General features: G+C 36.4%; 1 protein-coding gene across 1 annotated transcript in view; it reads left to right on the forward strand.

Annotated features, from left to right (window-relative positions):
- Window positions 1-12,904, forward strand: part of LOC146002793 (uncharacterized) — a 157,616-nt gene that overhangs the window by 18,513 nt on the left and 126,199 nt on the right. The window contains exon 3 of the mRNA XM_083140735.1: window positions 6,272-6,416. Within this exon, the coding sequence (XP_082996861.1) occupies window positions 6,272-6,416 (145 nt within the window). The remainder of the gene's footprint in view (window positions 1-6,271; window positions 6,417-12,904) is intronic.

Raw genomic sequence — 12,904 nt, forward strand, 5'->3', positions numbered from 1 at the left:
AGTCATTTTAATGCAAAATAAGTACTACAGTTAGTGGTAATAAAAAATAAATTTCAACTACGTGTTGAACAGTTGTTCGAATGTTAGATCGGGTAACGTTACATGACTGAATCATCACATATTTCGAATGTATGAAAACGTACACAAGGCGTTACCGGGTTGAGATCTCTTCTGGGATGGCAATAGGGGTGGGTGCATTGCCCACCCAAAAATTCCCCTGCCCATCTGTTTGCCCATCCAAACAAATTCAATAACTATTTACGCTTAAGATAAAAATGTCAATATTTCGATAAATATGTATATTATTCTGGTCTTCACTCGATGTATATTTTACTTTAGAATATTGTCGGTACTAGAAATTCAAAAGCGAACAACAGGCATAGTAGGATGTAGCTAATACTGCTAATCACAATATTATTCATTAGATAATAATAGATGAAGGCTTAAGATAGGTGAGAAGGCCCAGATATTTATAGGGAGGTCTACATCTGCAAAGGGGCCTGAACTGGAGGAAAATGCTTTGAAATGGGCCACATAATGAAAAAACTAAGTACTTTACTTGGAATGTGGTAAATGTATAAAAAATAGTATAACTAACAGTCAGTAACGCGTCTGACTACCATGCTAAAGGTCCCGGGTTCGATTCCCGGCCGGTTCAAATCCGGAAACTTTTCTAATGTTGGAAGCTGCCCCGGTGCCCACCCAGCGTCGAATAACATGGATACCTGGGGGAAACCCTGGGGGGTAAAGGTGGTCAGGGGTGTGGTGCTGATCACATCACCCCCACTCACAACCGGATCAAGAAAGTGTGGAAGCACGCCTTCATGGCATGGTGCTAAGCACAGGGGAACACTTTACCTTTATAATTAACACTCTGACATATATTGGCCTTCTTTTGCCCTCACTATTATAGGATAGATCTTACAAAATTACTAAAATGCCTCGACCGTAGGTTTTTATATGATATATTTCACTTTTACCTGTAAGAATGAGAACAAAGGAGAACTTTAATAAAATTTGTGACAATGGACATTCCCTCTCTAACCTAAAATATGATTTTAACTGTATCACTGCGTACCATTCATTTTATATTAACGTTGTGCAAAATAGTTTGTGTTAATTCGAAATAGTTTGGGAGAAATTGGCCTTAACCATTCATTTTATATTAACGTTGTGCAAAATAATTTGTGTTAATTCGAAATAGTTTGGGAGAAATTGGCCTTAGAAGTTGTGCCAAATTGATGCTATACGTCACGAAAACAGAACGGCCTCTGATTGGATATTCCAGTTATAACGTTCTTGTTTGGCAGTGAACTCGGTCATCTGCTTAGCGCTCTAGATATCCATGCACGAAGGCGTTCTTGCTCCTCGTGTTTGTAATGCTGAATATTGAAGAGGATTCTCTGTGATTTTCAAAATTACTCTGTGATTTTCAAAATTAAAGTTTCAATTATGACATGCGAGATATGCACAAAAGCTAATTCCAGCAATCTAACATGTGCAGATGCATTCACGGTAGCTCCATATTTTGCACAACTCGTATTCGATGGAGCAGAGATTAAGAGGAGCGAAAGCAGCGAGTTACGTTTTGCATGGGAAATTTGACGTGGTGTTTACTTTCGACAACTTATTCAAGATCATTTAATATTATTCTGTTGAAAGATTTTTCTCAGTAGAAATCATTCCTAATTTCCTATACTACAGATGTACCTACGTGTACAAAATTGTAGTCCTTGGATGCAAATAAATCATCATCATTATTAGTAAAGCTGGTATTACGGCAGTGCAATAAGTTTAACTGGAGGAAAATGTCCGTGTCTTTTTGCACGACGGTATAAAACAGCGTTTTTTCTTTCTTTTTTCTTGCGTAGCTGAAAATAAATGTATGTAATGCAAATGAGCCGGTCCATTGACCAGCTTCTAGAAGTTGGCATGGTTCATTTCAAGTTACAGAAAACAGAAAGTATATTATTTTTATTGTAAATAATAATAACAGAAATAAACTTCATTTATATATTATTCCAACCATTGGCGTTGCCAGAATTTTTTGCTGGAGCTCGGGAAATGATAAAACTTGAATAGCTAGTAGAAATTATAACAATAATAAAAATTGATAATAATAAAATTGTTATTTTACAATGATAAATATTATATGCTAGTAAAAATAAACAGATGATTGAATATCTATTACAAAGTTATTTCATACATTTTTTGTTCACATTTCACTCAGTCTACTAAGATTCACAGTCATTGTATTTGTTATTAACTTTTGCATACATCATTCGCGAAAAGGCTGTAAAAGTAGGGAAAAATTTTACTCATAAGGTTCATGTTGCGACCTCTCCCATAAAACTATATATTTTTTTTAAAATATTAAAGACTGGAACCATTTATATTATCTTGGATTAAATGGTAGAACATGAAGATACAACTTGGTTCCTATATTTTCCTTTAATTTTTTTTATTTAACACACTTTCTACTGTCGCGATATTCTGTTCAAATACTAACTAAATGATCTTTATTTCTCGTATTAACAATAAACAATCTTTCTTCTTTTTTTACTTGAAATGAAGGATGCCAATTTCCAAAAGGGGGTGGGGGATGTCCGATTCCCCTCCTTTCAACACCCATGATTCCAACAAAAGTTGAGTGTAAAATGAAGGATCCATATTTTTATTATTTAATCCAAGGAATAGGTGGTTCAAGTTTTCTAAATTCCAAAAATTAGATTTCTTTTGTGAGAGGTCGCACTATTTGACTAAAATTTACTCCTAACTTATTTTTTTCTTGAACAAGGCGTGTGAATGTAGATAACAAAATATAGTACTTTGGATTTCAGTACACTAACTGTATTTGAAATGTAAATAAATAAATAAATAAATAGTTGTGCTGCATATTCACTCATCTGGTGGACCGAATAGAACAAACAGCCTGCCCAAGGAAGGATGTAATAAAATCATTATAGAAATAAAAATATTTTATTTTACTATTTTATAATAGTTATTGTTGTGCAATAACAATCATAACCATTATTATTATTTTTAATGTTTTAACTTTTATCAGAGCCTGAACCCCCTCCTCTGTACAAAAATTTCTGGCTACACCCATGGTAATGCACTACAATGTAATGAAATAGAACAGTATTTTTAGTAACTTGCACTTTTACATAGCTTTCACAGACCAATTTCATTGTTCTTGTAGCTTATCATTCATGGACCTCGCCATGTAAATCGCACACAAACAAATCGTCTCTTTTTTAATTCGTGCATACGTTGAGAAATATCATATTGGAGCGTCTGGTACTCGTATTTGTGCATAATTGTGATGTCTTCATTTTCCACTGGGATATCCACAAAAATTCAGGCTGCTCTGCTCTTTTAACTCACAAGATGAAAACTTGTTTCAGCACAAGGCAACAAAAAATCTTATTTGTAATGTTAACTCAACAGAGAAAACTGTGGTAAAGCACTGTCTTAGTGCTTGCTTAGTGGTAAGGACCATTCCCTGTTATAGTAGTTACGTATCTTTTCCAATCCATTATCTCTTAGCAAACACAGACACGTCCTAACACCAAATGCAGCCAACGCGAAGTGCAGACGACAGGACGAGTCGAACGACGACGTCACAACATGGCGCAGGTGTGTTTTGCACACAACGCTCGGCTCGAAAATTAGAAACTCAATTTTTTACTTAAAAACGAATCCACATGAATTGTAGGGGTTATTTGTCGATGGTGTAGATTTTAAAAATGATCTTTAAAAAAAGTAGTTGAAATGTCCGTTAGGGGTCAAAATTTTCAGAAAATCATGACTTTCGTTTTTTTTCTTTGTTTTTTCTCAAAATTGTGGGACGAGCAGACAAGAAGTATCAGGTTATTTTCAACGAAACTTCACAATGTACCACTGTTACGTACTACATTTTTAAATTCATTTTGGCTTATTGTGAAGAATGGATACCACAATGATGTACTGAATACCACTTTTTTTTTTTTTTTTTTGCTAATTGTTAATTTTGATGATGTTATTCCATTAGCATTCATTATTCGGAAATGCAATGCATAAATTTCACCTACACTAAAAGCCCTGTATGAGCATGAGTGTTCCGTAAGGAATTTCATCTTGTCTTCACTCATCATCAGATTTAGCCAAATGTGCAGGAAATACAATGCTGAATAACAAAAATACAAATACAAACATAATGCAAAGATTGCGGGCCTCGATGGTGAAGTAGTCAGCACAGAACACTATGATGCCAATGGTCCTAGGTTCAAATTCCAGCCTGGGCATGGGCATTCTGTGTGAGCACCCCTCCATCTATGTCATCATTCATCCTTATCTTCTTGATTAGCCAAAAGTGGCTGAAAACCAATGTAAAATAAACCCCATCTATCCATCAAACAATGCAAACATAGTGTGGCTAATCTCCGTGAATTCTGGGAATTCTGCATGAATTTTTTTTCCATAGACATGAAAAATTGCAACTTTTATTAATCCAAATCGTATTGAATTTATACATAATTATAAGTGCCCTGAGGTGACTTCTTCCATGGCCGTGCTTTGGACTCCGACTCTGGGATGGCATGGGTTCAGTCTCTGGGTTCTCAGCCTGTGTATAGGACCGGTGGCCACCCACCATTGTGAAAAAATTGGGGGAGCTACGAGTTAGTAGCATAATCTGGTCTCGGATATCTCCTGTAATGGCTGAGGGCTCGACGTGCTGACCCCACGCCACCCCATTACCGGTTGAAAATCTCCACACCTCTAGGTAGGATTGTGGGAGAGAGACTTTATTATTAAATGCCCTGAGGCATATTTTTCTGTGTAGCTTTTATTTTTATCGAGGAAGGAATATAAAGCTGTGTTGAAAACACAACATAATTCTCTCAATCTGTTTACTTTGTTAGTGTCCTTTGAAGACACTGACAGATAGAACATTATTGAAAGATAAGATATCTTGAACTTGATTAATTAAATTTGAGTTTAAATTCTTATACAATTAATAATTTTTCGTAGATTAGTACAGAGCATTCCCTGACATTTGCTACGAGACTTGGCAGCAAGTGGCCCAGCATCAGCGCTTGTCTTTCCCGGTGGACGGGGTCCGCGACAGTTGCACGCTACAGTCTGTTTTTTTCGCTCTCCCTGCCTTCGCTCTCTTTCCCTTTCTGTTGACGTTGCAGACTGATGCCAGTATAATCCTCCCTCGGAAGTTGTGTTGGGTCATATCCTTGTGTTGAAGATTGTGGCTTAATATGGCACCACAAAAGTTTACATTACTACAAAGGATTTATCTTGTCAGGTGTTACTTCGGAAAGAGGAATTGTGGAGAAGTGTGACAACTTTTTGCAACAAAATTCCTTGGTGTTCCCGTTCCACATAGGACCACTATATTAAACGTCATAAAAAAGTTTAGAGTAACAGGGTCAGTTCTGAATAAAAGTGGAAAGAAAAATGGGGAAATCTAAAAAATAAAGTATACAAAGACAATCCGCACACCATCCGTGAGTTAAAAGAGAGTATTGTAGGAGAAATCGGGAGAATTACAGTAGACGAACTTGCATGTGTAAATGCCAATTTCCTTCGGAGATGCCAGGAATGTGTTGCAGCAGAGGGACATCATTTTCAACACCTTCTGTAGTCAAGGTTAGTACACAATATGAAAACTGTAATTTTAATAGCCGACCCTAGCGACTGTCACGGACCCCGTTTACCAGGAAGGACAAGCACTGATGCCGGGCCGCTTGCCGCAGAGTCTCGTAGCGAATGTCAGGGAATGCTCTGTATATCCCGTAACATTTGTTACTTGTGTTTCTAGATGTATTTCGAGCCTAAATATTTGAAATGCCAAATGTAAACTCCGCACCTTATATTAAATATTATAAATATGTATGTGCCATTTAATTGAATTGGAATTTTTTTATGCAGTGAAGTCACAGAGACCCTTTGTGTTTGGTCTGCAAGAGGCAGTAATACTTACAATAGAATAGAAATAACATCTGCTTGTACACTTGAATTTGTGGAAAATTTGCCTTGAAAATGAGGAATTATACTTGAATTTTATCATGGGCAAAGAGTGGCTACCCTGAAACATGAATTGTGTAATGTACTTTAATCACTGGAGCTATACCATTTCTTGTCTGTTTGGGGACAGTCTTAAAGAAATTATATCTAAGATAAGAAAATTTTAAAATATAAGAAGCTTGTGATTACTGGTTACATGGACAGTCTGCATATAGTTATGTCTGGTATCGACATCTATTTTTATTCACAGGTTAAAAACAAATGTGAAAGTACATTGGATAACCAAGACTCTGATCAGTGTGCAGACACTGTTATAACTGGTGAAGATTCTTCTGTTGGTGAAGTTTCATTTCGCAGATCTGATCACAAGAGAGAGAGAGGACCACAGCAGCAAGGTAGGTGCATTGTTTAATGACATAACCAGGGAACAGATATGCAAATACATATCATCACCTGATGCTGAAATCAGTGTTATTTTGCGATATCTTTGCAAATTCTTTTTAGCTCAAAAAATGCTATTATTTTTTCATATGTTTACATACATATGTAGCTATTTGCACATATTTGATGTATTTTAGTTATTTTTAGATGTTTTCAAACATTTCCCAACACATATTGTATATTCATGTTATTACTACATTTGCATTAAAAATAGAAAAGGTTTTCCATTCATCTGCATTTTCTTCGTTTTGTTCTGTGATTAATTTAAATCTTGACAATAGACAATGCATCTGGTTTTGTAACATTCTTGTTAGCAGCCCACTGCCACCTGAGCCAATACTAAGTAGATAGAGTACATGTCTGGAAGTGGTGGAGTTCTTTGTTCAGAATATAGACCGTGACTCAGACGTATCTCTGAGGATGCAGCTTCAGTTGAATTTCAAAACGGTTGTCATTGGCAGAAGTTTGAGGAATGACAAAGTTTAATTGAACTTACTTTTTCATGCATTACATAGGAGTGAAAAATCTTCAGAATAAACATCTTTCTCTTACTGAAAATTTTGAAATTTGAATAAGACTGTCGAATAAATTATGGAATAGTGATGGACAAGGCATTGCATATTTTAAAGATACTCTCGTTACTTCACGTGATATTGAATGCATTTTCAGTCAGAATAGATCTATCTTTAGGGACCACGGGAGATCTACGTGTCAGCACTTGAAAGAAAATTCCCTAATCTATTGTTTTGGTAACAATAATAAGCATCTTGTAATACATTACAATTAATGCCATGTAAGCCTAATGCATTTTATTTGGCTACAAGAGATGCTTGCTTAATGAAAATTTCCACTTTTCACTGTTGTGTTGATTTTGTATTTCATATTCATATTTTGATTATAATAACTATATAAACATTTACATGTCTAGCACTCTTTTTAGTACATATAAATCCATTCCCTGCTGATAATTTTTTCATGTTTATCCTTTTATCCTGTTGAACATTTTTATATGCAGCAGAACATCAGTGTTGCATTTATCAGACCACTGTAGCTAAAGAACTCAGGAAAATAAGAAATTGAGGAAAAATTTATTCATTTGAGAAAACTTTATAACATATTGCTTCATTAGTACCAAGAAGGAAAATGTATGAAGCAGGAAAGTGCAAAATCCAAGGATGTAGAATGATGGTTCTGCTGTATTTGCAGTGTATGGTTGTGTGCAGTAAGGGAATGCTTTTTCACAAATGCATAACCCGTAACTGGCGCAGTGGTAGCATCATCACCTTGTAATCAAGTGGTCCCAGGTTTGATACCCTGTGGAGGAACATAGTGGTTCGGATCCCACCTTAAACTGTAGGTCCAGTCTCGATTAGCCTTACTGTGCATAAAGTGGACTGCTTCGCTCACTGCATTGTAGTTTCAGAGCTATAGCTACTCTTGGATCCCACGGACTATGCAATGCCCTTTGCATAAGTCTTTTGGTATGGAACCTGGTGCGAGAATCCGAGTTGAGAATTTGTCTTTTAGTGGAAATTATGGATGGCCAGATCCAGATCCTGGCTGATCCAAAATCTGGATCCAGTTGGTTCCAGATCCTAAAATTTTTCAGATCCGGATCCACGGATCTCGAATTTTGGATCCGAATCCAAGGATCCAGAACTTTTGGATCCGGATTTTTCGGATCCAAATCTGTTTTGCCATCCCACATGAGCGCTTCTTTGGAAAGTAAGAATGTGTTTATAACATATTGTTACCTGCTAATATACATACATACATATATATATTGTGTGCACGCGCGTGCGCGATTTATAATTAATACACTTACAAGGGAGGTCTAAGTCTCCCCCTCCAATTTCCATGAAACTTGGGAGGTGTATAGAGGGGTCCAAAGGAAGAAATACGTGTTTTTTTTTTGTTTCGGCTAAAAAACTGTTTTATGGGGCACCCCCTCCCCCTCAAATGTCAAGATGAGGACAAATTGAAGTGGGAATTGACCCCTGTGTCCTCCTCCGATTTCCATGAAACTTGGCAGGTGTATAGATTGGCCCAAAGAAAGAAATACGTGTTCTTGTGTTTCAGCTAAAAAAAACTGTTTTAGGGGGCTAAACCCCCCTCAAATGTCAAGATGAAGACAAATTGACGCGGGGATCTGACCCCTGTGTCCCACTCCAATTTCCATGAAATTTGGCAGGTGTATGGAAGGGCCCAAAGGAAGATGTACGTGTTTTTGTGTTTCAGCTAAAAAACAGTTTTAGGGGGCACCCCCATCCCTCAAATGTCAAGATGAGGAGAAATTGAAGTGGGGATCTTACCCCGAAACCACGTAAATATGGCATAGGAAGAAACAGGGGGCATAGAGCCCCTCTATACACCTGCCAAGTTTCATGGAAATTGGAGTGGGACACAAGGGTCAGATCCCCACTTCAATTTGTCCTCATCTTGACATTTGAGGGGGTTTGCCCCATAGAACAGTTTTTTAGCTGAAACAAAAAAAAAAAACACCTATTTCTTCCTTTGGGCCCCTCTATACTCCTGCCAAGTTTCATGGAAATCTGAGGAGGACACAGGGGTCAGATTCTCACTTCAATTTGTCCTCATCTTGACATTTGAGGGGGTTTTGCCCCCTAAAACGTTTTTTAGCTGAAACAAAAAAACACGTATTTCTTCCTTTGGCCCCCTCTATACACCTGCCAAGTTTCATGGAAATCGGAGGGGGACTCTTAGATAACCTCATTTGTTAGTCTTACACTTTGTAATTATATAACACTGCATATATTATAATGTTTTATTTTAATTTTTAAAACTGTAACTAGAACAATTGTATAATTTTTGTATAATGTTTCTATCTTGTTAAATGTGTTAAGGTTTCATCCTGGAATGGAATGTCTCACATTTATGTGTGTTTCCATTTCCAATACATTCGAATGAATACATATTCATTTCAATGGCATTTACAAAATCACCTCTGACATTTTATGTTAAACAAGTAAGATTATTTTTGTGCACAAGTGTGTTAGCCAATGCGTAGCAAAGTATTTCAGGAACAACACTTGAAGAAAAATCTTGTAGGACTAACTAATGAAAAATTTATTTGTAATCGAAGAACATTAATAATACCTTTTAAGGTGTGGTAATATTATAATGGGGTTGAGATATGAAACTCTCGGATCCGGATCTGGATCCAGATCCGGATCCGTAACTTTTGGATCCGAATTTTTCGGATCCGGATCCGTTTGGCCATCCCTAGTGGAAATGTCCTTGCCACACTAGAAGAAGTTAGAAGCAGAAGTGAATTATCAGATCTGGAGTCTGATAAAAGTGATAATGAAGCACTTCTTTCGACTGACTATCGCTCCAAATCATTGACCTTTTCCCCTTCATTTTGACTGCATAAATCTTTTGTGTGATTTTGTTTTCTTTGGGTAACTGCATGCATGTTACAGGACAATGTATTTATAGAGCTGTTTACAAGTATGTGATGATTTTTGTAGTGTTAGATAAATTGAGTAATACAATCTGCAATAAGGGAAACAGTGGATAAAATTTTATCATAATTCCATAAAGAAGGTCCAAAATACATGATAATTTGTGAAAACATTCCCTAGTGTTTCGATAATTCATGGAAATAGTAATTCAATTTAGTGGTCCACGCAACCATGCCTAACCCTCTGCGTACAATCTGGCAGCTTGCCCGTTATGAGTTAATGATATACCTTGTTTTATTACCACCATGTGAAAGAGGAACGTTTGAAGTTTTTTAGTGCCCTTAAATGCATTCTGTGTGTGCCCCACATGTGACGCAGCAGGTGGCCAAACAGTACTCCCATTCTCGCCAAACCCCCTCAAGCATGCCTTGTGTGATATTCCCGATGGCGGTGTTGATGCACCTTTGAAATTCTGACACTGTCCGTGGAGGAACGTAAACATTGGCTTTGATGAAACCCTCACAGGAAGAAATTGCTCACTGTGAAGTTTGGTGACCAACAAAACCACCATCAAAGACGTCACACACAACATGCCTGAGAAGGTTTGGTGAGAGAATGGGAATACTGCCTCGACATCTGCCCTGCTGATTGTCGATGCATTTAAGGTCTGTGTAAAACTTCAAATATTACTTTTCAAATGATGCTAATATCATGTATTTCTGTTCATTATTGGTGAAAATATAGTCTTACAGAATCAATAATTTGTGGACATGGTGTATTATGTACAAGAAGCATAAGTAACCTCAGTTGCACTTAAATATTTAGATGGAAATTTAGAGCATTCTGCTAATATATTCAGATGTAGTCATGTTTTGATCACCCAGTGAAAACTCCAATGATTGATATTTGAATAGAAGAATCTGGTCATCTCTGCTCCTGAGTTTCAGTCTGACTGGAGCATAGATATCCTTTGTAATGTCTCTTCATCAATTGTATCTATGCATGTTATTGCTAGTCACTAAAAGTGGCAGACAAAGGACATATAATAACAACAATGCAAGAGAAAAATTGATAAAAAGTGTTTACTTGTGTAGTGACTGCACCCTTTTATTACTTGATGTTTCAACACATTTCGCATGTGTCTGTCAAGAGTTATAAACAATTGAATTTAGTGTGAAGTACAACAAAAAATCACTCAAATGATTAAACAATTGAGTGCAAAAGCAGTTACATTTTTACAATCTAACAGTTACAGTGAATGTTCACATCTTATTCTACTTGTATTGAATTACTCTAGCCTACACACTTTTGGCAGAAGGGAATGGCTGGTTATTATTATGTTCCAACCCCTCATGCTTTGAGTACAGTGTAAAAATTTTGTGAATACGCACTGTTCTATTTCTATTACGTTTGTAAGTTAGAAAAATGCTATTCTTTCATGTAGCATATCCAAGCACATAGCACGCAAAAGTATTCTGCATTTTGTTTTTTACATGTAAGCTCCGGCACCCTGATGGCGTAATGGTCACAATGTTGCCTTGTACTGGAGGGGCCCCAGGTTCAATACCTGCTGGAGGCACATTGCATGGTTGTTCGGATCACACTTTAAACTGTAGGTCCAGTCCCAATTAGCCTGTATGTGCATAAAATCGACCTAAAACAACAAATCAAATACAAGTAAGCTGTTCAAAGAAATGCATTGAAGTCAATAACATGTCAGTGCTGACATTGATGACCTTAACATAACAATGGAATAACACATACACATTTCCTTCTGAAACTGAAGGCAACTGTGTCTGTACAGTTTGGTGGCATAACATATCTTGTGAGAGGCTCCTGGTTTTCTTCCAGTGGTAAAGGCAAGGATTAGAACTTGCAAAAATTCGCTTTACAGTGGTTGTTATGTGTGTGTATTGTTTGTTCCCAAGTCGCAGAGAAGACCTTGGAAAAACAGTGGAAACAGCATTTTGGCTATGCGGTTGGAGATCAGGAGCAAGACTGTACCCCAGGTATTAGTAGTTACATGGTAAAATATGTGTGATGACATTTGCTGTTTCCACAATTTGGTGAGACCAAACCAACAAATGTAGTCTCTTTATTTTGTGCAACAAATATGGCTGGGTTTTCCAGAATAATAAACATAGAATTGTGTACCTGATGTATTCTTCTGCAATGATGTATGTGGCACATGACACTACTATGGTTTTACAATAGCCTTGGAAAGCCATTGTGCAATGTTTAACTTGAAGCGTAATGAATATTTTCATTCCCTTTGCTAATGTGACTTTTAGAACACCCTGTACGAGAAAAATCTAATATCATGCAACATTTTCTTCTTTATTTGGCTATAAAAATTGTGTTATTGCTAGAGGCATGCATATTTCATTTTTAACGAAATCACGAAATGTAAAATAACAAATTGTAATGTTACTTTTTCATGTTTCTGAAAGGTGTGAGGTGCATTTTCTGTTTTGTCACGAAATGATACAAAATGAACTGCAAAATGCAAAATAGACTCTTCAACACGAAATTTACCATTTATAACCGACGCGACACTTTCTGAAGTCTGAAGTAACCTGTGAAGTAACCTGTGAGTTATGTAATTCACGGAAAATTGATTAATTCTGCTTTAAATACTTGAGAAGCAAAAATGGACCCCTTTATATAGGAATAGACTTAATATTCTGGTAATACTTTAATGTGCTATTAGAAGGGATATGTCTATTTTGTGTAATAGTGCAGTTTTTAAATCAAATTTGGGATTAAATTCACATTTTTTAAAAACCAAAATGTCATTTTATATACTGCTTTTTTACCACTATAACAGAGAAATTTCATTTTATTTACCGCTTTTGAACCTGAAATTGACTGTTTTTGTACCGAAATTTTGTTTTTTATTTACCAAAAATATGTGCCTCTAGTTATTGCTTATCTCCATGTATTGTGAGAAGTCAAAACTATATGTAGTTTTACAATTTCATTTATATTGTTATTTTGACTTTCTAATGTAAGGGAAA

Source organism: Lepisma saccharinum, chromosome 19, assembly GCF_977018435.1.
Source record: "Lepisma saccharinum chromosome 19, izLepSacc3.1, whole genome shotgun sequence".
Classification (NCBI taxonomy): Eukaryota; Metazoa; Arthropoda; class Insecta; order Zygentoma; family Lepismatidae; genus Lepisma; species Lepisma saccharinum.